The sequence below is a fragment of the Balaenoptera musculus genome, chromosome 8 (assembly GCF_009873245.2).
Source record: "Balaenoptera musculus isolate JJ_BM4_2016_0621 chromosome 8, mBalMus1.pri.v3, whole genome shotgun sequence".
NCBI classification, from domain to species: Eukaryota; Metazoa; Chordata; class Mammalia; order Artiodactyla; family Balaenopteridae; genus Balaenoptera; species Balaenoptera musculus.
In genome coordinates, this window is record NC_045792.1 from 7792720 (window position 1) to 7810001 (window position 17282).

The window sequence follows — 17282 nt, forward strand, 5'->3', positions numbered from 1 at the left end:
CACTGCCCTAAGCCACAGCTAATTGCCTCTACTTGCTAGAGTCCATCTCTGAATTAACAGGCTCTCGACCACACCCTTCACATCCAGCCCACATTCTGACTCACTAGATAAACACGACTGTTCCAGGAGCAATATTTGGAAGCTGTCTCAGCGAACTTAATTAGTTTTCTTCTATATTATTTTCCCACTAGCTTCTTGTTTTCTTTGATGGAGGATGCTTCTGGGACACCTTTTCTCTCTTTTAAACAGAGAACCAGAGAACCGACCTTCCACTGTTAGTCCTGTTTTTTGGTCAGTTCTCTGTGAAACTGCAGTAGTTCTCCTAATACACTCCCACCTTGCACCAGGAATCCGACTTCATTGTGGAAAAGAAACTCTGCCGTTGTTTCCTCAGCTCCCTTCCTCCACAAAAGTAGGAGACTTTTCATTGCCAGTATTAATAGTGCTTTAGAGAAACTAGGCTGTCAACCCTCGGGTTTTATTGTGCTGGCAGTTTATTTGTTTTCATAAATTGCTCTCTCATTTTTTCACTGCAGCACCTCTAACATTCTCCTGCCAGCTGTTGTCACTTAATCTCTCAGAACCCGACTTTCCTCATCTGTAAAGTGGGTATATTACCATCTACCTAAGAATGTTGTTTTGAGAATTAAATGGGATGATGGTTATTAAGTGTCTGGCACAATGCTTGGCACATAATATGTGCTCTGTAATTCTTTTTGGGTGTAGGTGACCAGTTTATTTTTTTCAGTGCAAATAGATTATTTTTACCTTCCTGTATAGATTCTGTATGCTCATTGTAATAAGTATTAAAGCTGTCTGCCTGTTTTATCTTTAGATTGGCAAATTCTTTTTTTAAATTTATTTTATTGAAGGATAGTCGATTTACAATGTTATGTTAATTTCCACTGTACAGCAAAGTGATGCGGTTACACGTATACATTCTTTTCCATCTTCTTTTGCATCATGGTTTATCACAGGATATTGAATATAGTTCCCTGTGCCATACAGTAGGGCCTTGTTGTGTATCCATCCTACATATACTAGTTTGCGTCTGCTGATCCCAAACTCCCAATCCTTCCCTCCCCCACCCCTGTCCCCCTTGGCAACCACAGGTCTGTTCTCTATATCTGTGAGTCCGGTTCTGTGGCGTAGATGAGCTCATTTGCATCGTATTTTAGATTCCACATGTAAGTGATATCATATGGTATTGTTTATCTCTTTCTGACTTATTTCACTTAGTATGATATAGATTGGCAATTTCTTAAGCCAACCTTGTGTTCTATCCACAAAGAGGGCTCATTTGGAAACAAGTAAATTCGTCCTTTATCTTTGCTAGTCTTGCTTCATTTCTTCCCTCTTCTTGCCTGTGGCTTGTCTTACGTGTGTAGGGTAGGTATTTAGTTATCTGTTGTTGTATAACTACCCCCAAAGGTGAACAACTTAAAACAACAGCTCCTTTATTACCTGACAATTCTGTGGGTTAACTAGATGCAGCTGGGCGGTTCTGCAGGCCTTACTTGGAGTCTCTTAGCCCCTTGTAATCAGAGGCACCTGGGACTGGAACAGTCAAAGTGGCTTCACTCACACGTGTGGCATCTTTGTAAGGGCTGGACCCCACCCACATCCCCTGCCTCTCCCTCTCTCCCCCCTCCCCCTCTCCTCCCTCCCCCTCTCCCCCCTCCCCCTCTCCCTCCCCCCCATCACCCCTCTCCACGGCTAGCTTGGACATCTATCTGTATGTGGCAGCACTGCAGTAGGGGTGCCAGGCCTTCTTAAGGCTTAAGCCTGGAAGAGCGCAGCCTCTCTTGGGCCTGGCGTCGGTTAAAACGAGTCACAGGGCAGCCCGGATTCAGCGTGGGAGGGGACTGCTCAAGGGTGTGAACATTGAGATATCTTTGGAGACTAGCTACCCAGTAGGTAATAGCCTGACTCTTGACCTTTTCTTTACTATTTATTTTACTTTGTTCCCAAGGGAATGCATTACTCATTGTGTTTCATTTACCAACTAGAGTTAAAAGTTGTTCTCCAACTTAAAATCTTCTGAGGTTACACTAGCAAATTGCTGTTGTAAAAGACGGAATGCTGGTGTCGAGCAAGGAAGAATGGCATCCTTTCAGCTACTAAACTCCTGCATCATAGAACTGATTTTTCAGACAATTAATTTGCTCCTTCATGAATGAGAGATGGCTACTGGAGATTAGATGTTTCCATGAATCATAAATTGAAATGTTACCTACTTTAACTTCTAGGGCTCAAACTGTGTTGACAGTGTGTTAGATCACTGTATGAGAGACCCTGAAATAATGAATTTCTTCAATCTCCTCTTTTTCTTTCTCCGTTTCTCTGCAGTTCCTTTTGAAACAAATATAAAAGCAGAAATAGTCACACCTTCTGATCCCACTCAGAATGATAAAAGTGATGGTTCAGAAACTGGACTATTGAGCTCATTTCCGTTGAAGGAACATTCCAGTGCTACAGAATCGTCATCAGAGAAAAATGCTAGTGGTACCTCTGTCCCCGATGCCCCCATCATTCTGAGCCCCCCACAGACGCACACACCAGATACGTACAACCTGGTCTGGAGGGCGGGGAAGGATGGCGGGCTGCCCATCAATGCCTATTTTGTGAAGTATCGAAAGGTAAAGTCTTCTCATTTATCATCTTTTCCTTCTCACACCTTCACATCCTGTGTATAACACGTGCTTATTATCTTTCACATTTGTGGAGTGGCAGGAAACAGGAGTGTCCCAGAATGATGAGTTTGGGAGAGAAATGCCAGCAATCATGCTGGATTTACCAGTCTTATAAAAGCAGTAAGAATGAAGTACAAATAATTTCCCCTCAAACTGGGATTCTAAGAACCCAGTAACTTCTAGACATTTTTAATCAAATATTTTAACCCCTTGGGTATAAAGTTCTATAAACCAATTTTTAAAAAGTAATTCCTTCCCTCTCTGAGATGGCAGAATGAAGTTTATTTAGTAAAAAAGCAGTTTCTTATGAGAAACGACTGTTTGAACAAAGTTGTCCCTTATAATCTCTGACAAATGTTTTCATTTCAAGTTCTCTTAATTGTATTAAAACCTTACATTGTTTGGTCATTTATTATGGTAAACCTTGATTGTCTCAGTTGATTTTTCAGATGATGTTTTTCATCCACAGGCTTCTATTAAAGCAAAATGAAAAAAAACTCCCCTCTTTGTTTAATGAGACTGTAAATGAAATGGGAGGAGAGGCACTTGTATTTAAAATAATTTCCTATGTTCAAGACATTTTGGTATCCATCATTTAACAGTAATATTTTTTCTTTAGGTATTTTTTTATTGAAGTATAGTTGATTTACGATGTTGTGTTAATTACTGCTATACAGCAAAGTGATTCAGTTATACCTATATATACATTCTTTTTTTCATATTCTTTTCCGTTACGGCTTATCACAGGATATTGGATATAGTTCCCTGTGCTCTACAGTAGGACCTTGTTGTTTATCCATCCTGTATATAAAAGCTTACATCTGCTAACCCCAGCCTCCCACTCCATCCCTCCCCTTATAGTAATTTTAATATCTGGAAAAATTAACATGGTGATATTTGAGAGTTTATTCACTGTTTGTAACCTGATGATTCTAGATGCGGATAGTTTCACTGGTATTCTTATCCACGTGAAACCTCCCATGTAATGTTGGCTCTTGGTTCCATTAATCAAGACCCAACGGATTGGATCTCTTTCTGTTTCCTCGAGCTCACATTGAACAGTGTCAAGACATGAAGCAAGACTGCTGGAAATATATAATGCATAATTATATAATTTATACACGTGTAGACATACATAATATATATTTTGATTTATCATATATTATGCATAGCATATATTATCATTAATACATGTTATTGTATACTTATTTAATTCTCCCATTAGCCCAGTAAGAAAGGAGCATGGTTTCCATTACAAGAAAAGGAAACAAACTGGGTGACCAAATAACTTGCTTGAGGCCGTAAGTTAGTGGCAGCTAACGGAGCAGGAGTCTTTTCACAGTGAGAATCCCTAAGTCCTTGCTATAGGTCTCCTTCTATTTCTTAATGTGAAGAGGTGTTACATCTCTTTCACTTTCGATAGTGTCTTACTTCCCAAAATTCATCTGGAATTGAATGACTTCTAGTTTTTATCCAGTTGGAATGGAAGATTCTTCTGCCCTGTATCTCCTTTTTTAAAAAAATGCCTTATTTTCCCTCGAGTAGCTGGAAGATGGTGTTGGCGTGGTGGGAAGATGGCACACAGTTCGAGTCCCAGGAAGTGAAAATGAGCTCCATTTAACGGAACTGGAGCCATTGAGTCTCTACGAAGTTTTGATGGTGGCAAGGAGTGCAGCAGGTGAAGGACAGCCTGCCATGCTCACCTTCCGAACCAGCAAAGGTGAATATAATCTTCCTTAAGTGGAAGGAGTTGGCTGTCTTGATGTCACTTTAATAATAAGTGTCTTTTGGGGTAGTAGAGATTCTTGTTTATAAATTTACTAAATAAACCTTTTATACTAACTTTCGAGGCCACATGTGGATGGTTGTATTCTTCTATTCCATCCAGTATTTCACAGATATTTTTGAGGGCTTGTTATAGGTAAGACAGTAGGGTAGGTGATGCAGGGAAAATGAAGATGATCAAGACAAGATCCATCCTAATGGAGCTTCTGCTTTGTTAAGAAAGGTAACATATATACATAAATACCAACTCAAGGCAAAATTTCAGTTCAGCTAATATTTACTGAATGGCTTCTCTGTGCCAGGCAATAAACAAAATAGACAATACTCCTTTGCCCTCATGGAGCTTCCATTCTAGTTGGGAGAGATAAATTATAAGAACATTAGTAGGTGGTGAGTATTAACAAGAGAAATAAGGGATGGATATAGTATAGGAAGTGTATGAGATAGCAGTTGTCACAATTTGAGCAGGTGGCCAGAGAACTCCTCAATGAGTAGTTGACAGCAGAGCAGAACTTAAAGGAGGTGCATGAAAACCATGTGGGTGTCTAGGGCAAGAACATCCCAGTAGAGAGGATAGCAAATGCAAAGGCCCTGGGGTGGGTGTACTTGGTGTGCCCTAGGAACACTGAGGGGCCATAGTGATGGGAGTAAAGTAAGTGGGGAGGGGAGAACTCTCAGGGAGATGGCAGAGTGGCCAAAGCACTAAATACGTTGTCCACCCTGCAAGGACACTGACTTTGACCCTGAGTGAGCCGGAAGCTTTGGAGGGTTTTGAGCAGAGTTGTGACACAATCTGTTGTGTGTTTCAATGGGACATACTGGCTGTAGGGTAAGGATAGACTGGAGGAGGGCAAGGGAATAGGGAGAGAAACCAGATCTGACAAGGACTAGGAAAGACTTACAGAGAAGATGCCAGAGGATAGTCTTTCTGTGGGGTAGCTTGTGAGGGTAGCTTGATTGAAAAGATGCCATCGCAGGTTGGCCATAAATGAACAAAAACACTTCAGTGAGCAGAGATGGGAATTGGGGAGAGGAGTATTCTCAGGGTGGCACAGTATTAAAAAGGAGTTCTGATGATTGAGAAGAAATTGTCTATTGGCTTTTGAAAAAGATCCTTTCGGACTTCCCTGCTGGTGCAGTGGTTAAGAATCCACCTGCCAGTGCAGGGGACACAGGTTCGAGCCCTGGTCTGGGAAGATCCCACATGCTGCGGAGCAACTAAGCCCGTACGCCACAACTACTGAGCCCGCGTGCCACAACTACTGAAGCCCGCACACCTAGAGCCTGTGCTGCACAACAAGAGAAGCCACTACAATGAGAAGCCCACACACCGCAACAAAGAGTAGCCTCTGCTCGCCGCAACTAGAGAAAGCCCACGCCCAGCAACAAAGACCAGTGCAACCAAAAATAAATAAATTAATTATTTAAAAAGAAAAAAAAAGAAAAAGAAAAAGACCCTTTCATCTAATTACTGAGCCTGGCCTGAAAAATAATGAGTATTTCTTATTTGAAATGTATTTTGAGTTAACTTCCATAATTAGTCCTTAGTTGTTTATAAAGTCTGACCTACAAATACTGAATAGTAAGCATGTATTTCAGTTTTAAAACAATCACCCAATTTCACTTTTTGCCTCTTGAAATTTTAAAACTTAACATGACAGCTTTCCCATGAAGAAGCTTAACAGAAGCTCTTAAATAATGAATTTTATGTGTCAGAATTAAGAAATATGTACTGTAAAAAGAAAAATGAGTGAATAGTTTGAAAACCTTCACTCTAGTCATTTGGCTTTTTCACTTGTGTCATTTTTTCTATGTGTAAATTAAAGCTAGCCTGGTGAAGAAAGACACATTTTAGTTATAGGTACTACAAAAAGCCAAAGTAATTTTTAAAGTTAATTCCTCATATTAGCTAAGTAATTACAATGTAGGTTTTAAATTTAGACACTGTAACAATAAGTTTATATATTTATATCTATATGCCAAGTGAGTTTCATAGTATCTTTTCTTAGTTATACATAGATGCTTATTATATTATATTATATTATATTATATTATATTATATTATATTATTATTATACCTTTCTAGAGAAAACAACATCATCCAAAAACACCCAGGCCTCCTCTCCACCTGTTGGCATCCCTAAGCGCCCTGTTGTTTCAGAGGCTGCAGACAACTTTGGAGTGATACTCACAGATGCCTCCAGGCACAGTGGAGGTAAAGAGAAGACCCTTCATTTATTCATTTTGCTTGTTTTCAGATGCAACTGACCTGTTTCAGATTATTTGGGGGGTGGAGTGGCACAGGGTGTTTGTTTACTATTCAGATTATATCCTACCATACGGCTCTTTTAGGTTCTATTTCAACCATTTTTTAAATGTCCTATATTCAGATCTTGGTAACCCAGTACCATGGTTTGTATTTAAACTCAGATTCAAAATGTTATGATACTAAGTTTTTATAACTCACAAAAGGGATTTTTCTGTCTCCTCTCTGGCAAGGAAACCAAATTTACATTTGAACTCTGAACATCTGACTTTTTAAAAAAAAATGATTTGTCAAAACATGTGATGATACCTAGAGTAAGATTTAGTTTTTTTTAATTGAATGGACTACATGGCATACTCAGCATTATTGTTATATCTTACAGTTTTTAGATGCCGTAGCAGTAGAATTTTCAAAAGACTTCTTTTTAGTACTTAATCACACATGAATTCTACTGTTACAACATAATGTGCTTTTCGTGATCTAGGGAAGGCTTAACATTTTATTGCTGAGCTCTAAGAATTTTCAAGCTTCTCTTCCCTATTTTTATAGTCTTCCATGCATTGGTTTCAGACAAAAGCAAGCCATAACATTTGAACACCCCTCTGGAGCACCTCTGCATCTTCAATATCATGAGCTGCTTTTTCTTGAGTCCTTTTACTTCTGAGGAACCTTTCCGCTTCCTTAAGCAGATATAGGAGTGTCAACTTCATAGGTATAAAACTGACATCGGAAGAACAAAAACCTTATGACTTAACACATTGTACTAAATGCTGGAGCAGCAGAGATAAAATAAATCTTGCCCTTGGAGAAGTTTACAGTATAGTGGATGATACAGACAATTAAACCAATACCAATATAGTAGGGAAGACAGACAAATTAACCCATAACAGTGATTTTGATTCCACCCTTGGTGTTGTGAGGTCAGAAGAGAAATATCTAAATCACTCACTTGCTATGAAGGAGGCTCAGTGGTGATCAGAGGTGTCCTGAGCTAAGCCTCAAAGATAAGAATGTTGCCGCTGGATGAAGAAATAGGAGAAGCAGTTCTAGGCAGAGACCTCTCCTTGTGCAGAGACAGATGAATGACATGTTCTACTTCATTTAGAGATTCAGAGATTTTATTGAGCGTGTGACTGGTTGCTGTGTGAAGTGATGCGACAGTGGGGAGGTGGGCGGGTGCCGTATATGATGTACTTAAAAATTTAGTCTTTCCCCAGAAGCTATAAAGAAGCCTGAAGGATTTTAGAGACGGGACAGGAGGAGCGGCAACAGGTGAGGCTTAGAAATAAAGATAGTGGCAGTGTGAGTGGAGAAGGAGGACACAGATGAGGGATAAAGGGAGTTGAATCTACACGGAATGAGAGGAAGAAATATGGTGACTTGGGCTTGGGCAACTTGGACCCTTTACCAAGATAGGTAATAAGAATCTTTAGGTGGAGATTGTGGATTCTGTTCTGGAAATCACGAGTTTGGAGTTATCCAAGCAGAGATAACCATAAAGAAGTGATTTATTTAATCTTCCCAACATCCCTGTGAGGAAGGTAGCATAACTATTTTACAAATCAGGAAACTGAGACTCTCAAGGAGGTTATGCAGCTTGCCTAAGATCATCCAGAAAGATCATCATCTTCCACCATCCAGAAAGTGGCGGAACTGCTATTCACAGTCAGATATTTGAACGCCAGGAGCAGTATTCTTTCTTTTATCTCCTAACAGTCACACACGATTTCTTTTAGATATTGATGCTATTCTTCTCAGTAGAGATTTTCCCCTAATAACTTTCTTTTTCTATTTGGTCTGTGGTATTCTCTGATGAGTTTTAACCTCACGTGAATCAACATAGGAAGTTGTTTGGTTATCTGGTATTAAAAAAAAGAGATTCACTAACACTTCTATTCATTCTGTTTCCATTGCTTTCTAACTTGAAAGGAATACAGTAAGTATCATGCCAAGTTGCCTGCTTTGAATATCTTCCTCTTTTTTATCCATTAAGCAGTTTATTTTTAAAATGCCACAGTTTTCTCCATGCAGGCACCACATGCAGCATTATCTTGTTCTTGTGTGTTTGTAGTCAGATTGAAGAGGTGTTGAGACAGAGGGGTGTTTGCTTGAGGCCAGGCCCAGGCTGGACAGAGTCAGGGCTCCCTGAGTAATTCACCAGAGTCATGTAACCGTGGCCCAGAGTTGGTCCTCTTTGTTTTAGCTCTAGAAACTTGATTGTTAACATGCCAAAGGATAGTTGATCTCTTGAGAACCAGCTCACTCTTAACAAAATTCACAGGTGATTAATGTAAACTGAAATGGGCAGTTTAATGTAACTGTCATACAGACCAGATTGTTTCTATCTGCGTCTTTTCCTTTAGGAACCAAATGGGAAACCCGTTATAACCACGAGATTGCCTGGTCAGCAAGAAATGTTAGGTACACGGTTTAAATGACTGATGAACTCCCTGCTGAGGTTTCCACCTGCCACAGAATCGAAACCGTTCCATTTGGGGACTAGGACATCCCCTCCCCTTGGCAGTGCTAACTGGAAACTGCCAGACATTAGCTCTCTGACCCCCTTTTCCTACAAGTTCATGTGCATGATCACGTGGATTATCAGTTTCCTGATAGCACTTGTCTCTTTACTTAACTGTGCCTCCTGCCTTCCTGCTTTCTCTCCTCCCATTTTTATTAGTATTGATATTATTGGTTAAGTTTTGTCCCTATTGACTGCTTGCAGTCTGTTTTTTGGAGTAGCATTCCTACAAAAGTAATAGCTACATTACTGATTATTGATAGGCTACAATAGTAATAGCTAATATAATAATCTGTAGATGGTTTGCTGAATATGTTTTCTGTAGCTTGGATGGGTAAAGAAAAACATTTAAGTAACACATCATTTTGAAAATTTCCTGTAAATTTTAACCACAGTCAGACTTGAAGCATCAAGTAATAATTACGTACTCACTGTTTTAGCCAGGAATCCAAGATAGCATGGTCATAATGATCATACTCATTAACTTTCAGTGTTTCAGAGCTAATTATCAAATTTATAAATTTTTTCACTCTTCCTTCCTTCCGTGCTGTATTTGGCGATTTCATTGCCCATTGGCTTTTAACAGAAGACAGGAGGGTAGTCATAATACTGTTAACTCTGGAAGGAAGTTTGGTGAAGAGCCATTAAGACAGTGATGTTTGGGATTTATCCCTTGCAGTCGATTTGAGTCATTCTTGTCTCTGCTGCCGCGGGTTATTGAAATGAATGTTTCCATTTCCAGTCCCAGAGGCACCGGATCGGCCCACTATCTCCACTGCATCAGAGACGTCCGTCTATGTCACTTGGATTCCTCGGGCAAATGGGGGGTCTCCAATCACTGCCTTCAAGGTCGAATATAAACGGATGCGGACTAGCGATTGGCTGGTGGCAGCTGAAGACATTCCTCCTTCCAAACTTTCTGTGGAAGTGCGTAGTTTAGAGCCAGGTAGTGATATGCAAACATTTTCTTTTAAACCATCAGTGCTGACTTTAGATGCAAATTCTTAATAATCTCATATTCTTCTAATTGTTAAAGTAATATGAGCTTATTGTATAAAAATTTGAAAATAAAATATAAAAAGAGAATAGTCAGCTGAAACCCACCCATCCAGAGATAACCATTGTTTATATTTTGTTGTATTTCTTTCTAGTCTTTTTTCCTTTCTAATACAAACCAGGATCGTGCCATAAATATTATCTTGTGACCCCTTTCCCCTATATTATATCATATGCATTTTCCAATATCATTAACAATTCTTCAGAAACTCAACTTTTAATAACTGTGTATCTACCAAGTAAGTACACCATGATTTTCTTAACCATTCATCATTTCTGGACTTTAGATTATTTCTAACTGTGAATAAATAGAAACAGTGTTGTGGTGACATCTTTGTGTGTGTGTGTGTGTGTGTGTGTGTCTGTTTTGCTGTGAATGAATATTTTAAGAAGAAAATTGCTTATTTGACTACAATCGATCTGATAACGCATCTCAGCATGGTTGGACCCGTTGCTTTATTTTATGAAGACGAGACACACTGACACCTCTTTGTTCTGTAAGTTTTGTTTCAGCAGCAGGGGACTCCCCCAGCCCCCCAGTGTACGAAAGAAATTAAACTGTAAAAGAGAAAAGCAGTAATCACAAATCAACTTTCTTTACTTTTATTTGTTTGGGTTTCATGACCATTTTTGTTGATGGACTTTTAAATGTACTTTAGTAGCAAATACCTGTGTTTGTCTAAACAGGTAACATGAGGAGCCCAGGAACATGGGGGTACAGTTGGGAGAAGATGGCAGTTTTAAATATGGGCAAAGCTAAGGAACATTTTACAGACAGAAAAGACTGTCTTCAGATGCCCAGGGGTTATTTTTGAGCTTTTAGGAAACTTGCTTTAGGAGTCTAATTTATTCTTTAGATTCAGATGTTCAGAAACTCACAATCCTTAGAGGTTTTTTTTAAGTTCTTAATATCTAATCCAAACAGATACCTTCTGTTGTAGCTTAAATCTGCTCCCCTTATCCTATTATTAGTGGGAGCAGAGTGACATCTGCTATCACCCACACAGTGCCTCTTCACACACGTATTAACCGTATTAAACTTCGCTTCAGTTGTTTCTTTCAAAGGGAAAAGAACCTAGTTTTGAGCACAGATACACCAGCTAGCCCTGTATTTGATGGGTATGACTTTAGAACAGGATGTTGAAAGAGTAACGTGCTCTTTCCCATTTTCTCCCTGCCCCCTTCCATGACGGACATCATCCGTCTCTCCCAGTGACTCCCAGTAAGGTCTTGGAATCTTGAACACACGCAGTGAACACATGCAATCCCAGTGAATAGGTGTTGGCAACTGCGTTGAAATCTATTCACCATCTAGGCTTTCGAGGATGTTGTTGTCATTGTAGAGAGATACTTAAGCACAATTGTCGTATTTTGAATATTGTCCTTTCAGATGTCTTATTATAGCTTTTAAAAAATTCTGTGTTTTTATCCCCCACTCAAAAGGTTCAACATACAAATTTAGGGTCATTGCTATCAACCATTATGGTGAGAGTTTTCGGAGTTCGGCCTCTCGTCCTTATCAGGTGGCTGGGTTCCCCAATCGTTTTTCTAACCGTCCGATAACTGGACCTCACATCGCATACACAGAAGCTGTCAGTGATACTCAGATCATGCTCAAGTGGACGGTAAGTAAAACATCTTCTCTAATGAGAAGAGTTTCTTATTTAGCCATGTTAATTTAATATCTTTTGACACAATACTGTGAACGGCAAATTTTTGAACTTTCAAGTAAGGGGAAATTGAAGGGCACAGATATTTGTGTAAGAGCACATGTTATAAGAGGGGCAGGTTTAAAAATAAGATGATTGCTTCCTCAGCTCTCATCCAAGTGTTAACTTAATCGCCATTTCATGTTTTATTCCTTCTGAACCCAATGTACTTTTATGTCTTTGAACCTGGTGAGATATATTGCTTTATTTTTGTTTAGCCCTGCAGTAAGCTAAAATGCTCTTAATACCTTTGAATACCTTTAAATTAAATTTAAAATGACCATCGAGGATGTTTGCAAAATGAAGCTAAAAAAATATTGCCACACAGATAAATAAATCTTAATAGATGTGAAAGTTACATTTATTTTTGTCTTTGACAAGTCTTTGCTTCTCTTTTCTAGTACATTCCATCAAGTAACAATAACACTCCCATTCAAGGATTTTATATCTATTACCGGCCAACAGATAGTGACAATGACAGTGATTACAAGAGGGATATTGTAGAAGGTAAGTTACAAGGACAAGTGGGAGTCCTAATAAAGGAGCTTTGGAGGGAGAGGGTTTATAAATGTTATAAAAAACATTATCCCAAGTTACGATAGAGTAAAAAATGAAATGGTATATGTACTATTACTTTGAATTTTTCCCAAAGAAAGATAATTTTTCCAATTTAGTGCAGTGGACCTTTGAGGAATGGGGGGGTTAATCCTCATATAACTTACAGTCGGCCCTCCGTATCCAGGGCTCCTCCACATCTGCAGGTTCGACCCACCACAGGCTGTGTAGTAGTGTAGCATTTACTACCGAGTATCTGTGTAAAAGTGGACCCACGTTGTTCAAGCGTCAACTGTATACATACCATCTTACATTTGCTTAAAGAAACAGTCAGTTACAAAAGAGTGGGGGAGATATGATTTGTCAGTAGTTCATCTGAAAAAAAATTTTTCTGTTTTGTTTAAATGAATAGTGGCCTGAATATAAAAATCAATTACAACTTCTAGCTATATTTAAAAAAAGAATGTCTAAGGCAACAGTTCCATTGAAATCTGTCCTAGAAAGATCACATCTTGAGCGTGTTACCCATTTTTAGAGATGCTGAGAAGTTGAATATATGTAGAGAAGAAAACAGCCGAGAGGGCAAAGGGTGTTGAAACTGCCTTTTGACTACATTTAAAATATAATCCAGGGACTTCCCTGGCGGTCCAGTGGTTAGGACTCTGCACTTGCACTGCCAAGGGCCCAGGTTCAACCCCTGGTTGGGGAATCCCCAAGCCGTGCTGCACAACCAAAAATAAAATAAAATAATTAATTAATTTTAAAAAAGAAAAGAAAATATAATCCGGAACTTTGCCTGTGGTCTGAGGGCCGCACGTGGTCTGGCTGGCGCCTGCCTCACCTCCGCTATGTGTCACGCATTCTCCCTTCCTCACCGTGTCTTCCGTCACACATGGGTCTTCTTTCTGTCTCCTCGTGTGCACCAAGATCTTTCTTGCCTCGGGACCTTGGCACACGGCAGTTCCAGCTACCTCCCCCAAGGCTTCTTCTAGGACCTCCACTTCTGTCTGTTGTGTGCTTGAATGTTCCTTGCTCAGAGAACCCCCTCCCATTGACAGGAGATGCCCTTGTGATTTCTAACCGTGCGCTTTATGTGTATTTCATGCAGTTTATCCTAGTTTAGTTGTGTGTATGTGTGTGTGTACGGAATTATTTGCTTAAAGTTTGTCTCCCCCACTAAATGTTAACCTCCCTGTGGGCAAAGGGCCTTCTTTCCCACAGCTGTGTCCCAGGTCCTGCAGTGGTGAGATGTCTGGTGTTTGTTGAATGAAGGAATGAATGAATGCTTGGAGTCCAAAAAGAACAGTGGAGTGTGTGGGAATGATGAGGTTGGAAAAAAGACAATGACCCAGCAACAGGACAGCTGTCTCCAAGTATTTAAGGACTAGGATGTGGGAGAGGAACTCAACCTGTTGGGGTGGGAGAGGGGGGGCTACAAAGAAATTTTGTGAAGAAGAACCCTCCAATACTGCATTTTTAACATGGTTCTCTCACAAAATAATAAGCTCCCTAATTCGGGAGGTGTTCGGCAGAAGCTGGGTGCCTGTTTCTCAGTGATATCTTGGAAGGGATTCTTAGTTTGGGAGGAAAGCTTCTTCCAAGGTCTTTTTTTCACTCCAAGATTCTTCTTTTTTGAAATATTAATTTCCTAATGGATTGTGTCAGAAAATCATCCCAGGCCAAGGTTTCTTTCCCCTGAATTCTCGACGTCAAATACTGCACATAGTTTTTTGTTACAAGTAGTCTTATAATAAATTACTTTTAATATGCACCATCACTTTTCTTGAAATATTGCAGCATTCCTTTTACTGTTTATCCAATGGAATTACTTTTGTAATATGATGAAAAATTTATTGTCTAAGTTTTAATACCCAGCATATTTTTTGAATGAAAGAGTGATTGTTTCTCTTCTCTTAATCTGGAAAAGTAGGAAAGAAACGAGTCCCCCAAATCTGCTTTAGACGGTAAGAATTGGGGAAATGTGGAAAGATCATTGTTAGCGGCAAAAGGATTCTGTGAAGTTGAGATAGTAGCTGCCTTGAGGGAGCAGTGGCAGGGGGGAGCATGATGGGGATGGCGGAGCCAGGACCCCTCTCTCTCTCTCCACCTGGGTGCTGGTCCCATGGCTGTGTTCTGTTCGTGAACATTCAGCTGTACAGTGATGGGTACTTTTCCATATGCATATTTTACTGCATAAAAAAGCTGTTTAAAAAACGAAATGGAAAGAATTGTTAGTGACTGATCTACACTTTAGTCCTGGCTCGGTCTTCATTTTAGTTTATCTGGGTTAGGCGAGTGGGGCTATCAGATTTTTATTTTTAAAATCTTTTGAGAGAGGCTACACTTTTGTTAGAAAATCGTTCTAAACGAGGCAAATGTCAGTAAAATGAACATCCCTCTCTGTCTCCATCTGTATCACTCTCTTCCCCACCCTTCTGGGTTTTACTCTAGAAATAATCCGCTGATAAACAGTTTCTAAACTATATTCTCTAGTTAAATCTTTGAACTTTTGCAGGCTTGAGTGAAGTGACTGTTGAGTGTGGAACTGGGAAATTGCTCTAAAGAAGCCTTTGTTTTCACTACAAGCGTCTGTACATGTGAGCTTTGCCTTGTGGTTCACAGAGAACTTGTTTGTGAACATAATAGATGGAGCAGTTAGATGTTTAAGTGGGCTTCACTGTGCTGTGTAATTTGCTCCTTCCTTATTTTCAAGTTTATGCACTTGAAATTCTTTTTGTGGCAGTTGGAAACTATTGGCTTGTTTTCCCAAACCGAGGAGCAGAAGTATTTATCCTTTGTACGTAAAGTTTTCTTTAAAGTTTTAGATTACTTATGTATATTGACTCAAAATTGTTTAAGCTTTGAAACGCAATTACATTGTTAAAGAATACAGTAAGAGAAGAGCAATTATATTAAGTTATCCTATCTTCTGAATTAGGTTCCACATTTAGATAAACTAAACGTTTCGAACATACCATGTTTTTGTGATGAATATTTTAATCTTGTAAATTAAGTTGCGTTCCAGGTAAATCAAAGTATCAGTCATCCTGATCTTTAAGCCTGTGCTTTGGTTTTTTACCCTTTCTAAAATATTCTTGGAGAAAAAAACTGCCTGCTAAGCAAAGGATACGCTGGTTGGTTGATTTTAAACCTAATAATGCACTTAGGTGTCTTATTCATCAGTGAGCCGTAAAACTTTCTCTCTGCCGATATTTCCTGTAATTGGAATAATTACCATAACAACGGGATGTTAATCTAACAAAATATGTATTTATTCTCTCTTATTAGAAACATATCAGAAGTTCAGTTTAATTCCATTTTTTTTACTAGTGCTACGAAAGGAAAACTTCAAATCTAGTGTAATAATTATTCAAGCGAATGGTGATAGGTGAGTGGAAGGCTGGGAAAGACCTAAAGATACAGAAAAAAGTTGAAGTCTTTTAGAAAAGTTTTTGGAATTTAAAAATAGATCTGTTCCTGTCTCAAGTAGATTTTGAGTCAAGTTTCTTTTAAGGTCCTCTTTACACTTATAAATGGGGCATAGAATTCCTCACTTCTTGAGCTTTTCATAGTCCCTTGATCCTAAAACAAGCAGATCCTCTTCCTTATAGAACATGGGGCTTATAAAATATGAACGAGGGGCTTTGTGTTGGTGTCCTGGAAAGGGGTCAAGGTGCTTCCGGGTCAAGGTGTTTTTGTCTGTGTTGAGTTAGAAAGGATCCCAGAGCTATTGGTCCTGTCAGCCAAGTAGATATGACTTGTGTGCGTGGATTGGTTTTGTTTTGTTTTTCTTCCCCTTTAATCGACTCTTAAATCAGTTGGTGGTATAGTTGAGTTTCTAAGAAACAGTGGAAACAGGTTGAATAGGTATTTTCTAAGAAGGATTAAAAGTGCTTGAAGAGTTCATTGAATCTGGCAGAAGTGTCCCTGTTTATTAAAGTTTGTCGCAGGTCCACAGAAGTAAAAACGGAGAGTCATTTATACTGGAGTGTTCAGTTTAGAAGTGTTTCTAAATGAAATGCTGGCTGCGCACCATGGATAACAGAATTATTCTGTTAGAGATGCTTGTGTGGTTTGGAGACCCTGGTGCAAAAGGAAAGAAATGGTGGGAGCGGTAGCCAAGAGTTTCCCATAGTACACTTTGCTTTCTGACTGTTCTCGAATTCAGGCATTCATTTATATGTTGGATCATGTTGTGTCTATTACAGTGGGATTGAGAGTTTCGCTGAGGCCTGTCTTGTAAGTGGTCACTTGTTCTGGGTAAGGCACCGTTTTCTGACCTCATACGTGGCGTTGCTTTCTGGTTAGGTGGACAGAGTGATTGACTTGCTGGGCTGAACTAGGGGATCAAAGGACTTGAGGTGGTTTTGTTTTTTGTTTTTTGTTTTTTTTACTTATGCATAAAATTAACATGTATTTTATGAAGGACTTACTACTAATTACTTGTAATGACACAAAGTCTGCCCACACACAGGTAGAGCTTTAATTCAGTTTCTCTCTTCTCTTTACCATTTTTTCATACCATGTAGTAGAAATGCTATTTATCTGTTGTGCGTTGCTAAAATATTTATATGAAGTACACTTTTATTGCACAAACTGACTATATATGGTGATGGCGGCTGCTCCAACCTCATTTCAAAATTACTAAGTGATTTTACTGACAGTGTTGTTTAGGTTGTGGGTTGTAAAGCTTATCT

General features: G+C 39.3%; 1 protein-coding gene and 1 non-coding gene across 5 annotated transcripts in view; both read left to right on the forward strand.

Annotated features, from left to right (window-relative positions):
- Nucleotides 1–17282, forward strand: part of CDON (cell adhesion associated, oncogene regulated) — a 108805-nt gene that overhangs the window by 62904 nt on the left and 28619 nt on the right. For all 4 annotated transcript variants that reach the window (XM_036860907.1, XM_036860909.1, XM_036860908.1 and 1 more), the window contains 6 exons: nt 2350–2639; nt 4239–4413; nt 6565–6693; nt 10008–10211; nt 11765–11946; nt 12432–12537. In XM_036860907.1, coding sequence (XP_036716802.1) covers nt 2350–2639; nt 4239–4413; nt 6565–6693; nt 10008–10211; nt 11765–11946; nt 12432–12537 — 1086 coding nt within the window. The remainder of the gene's footprint in view (nt 1–2349; nt 2640–4238; nt 4414–6564; nt 6694–10007; nt 10212–11764; nt 11947–12431; nt 12538–17282) is intronic.
- Nucleotides 13222–13294, forward strand: TRNAA-UGC. The gene has a single exon. It is a non-coding gene; the product is annotated as a tRNA-Ala (tRNA).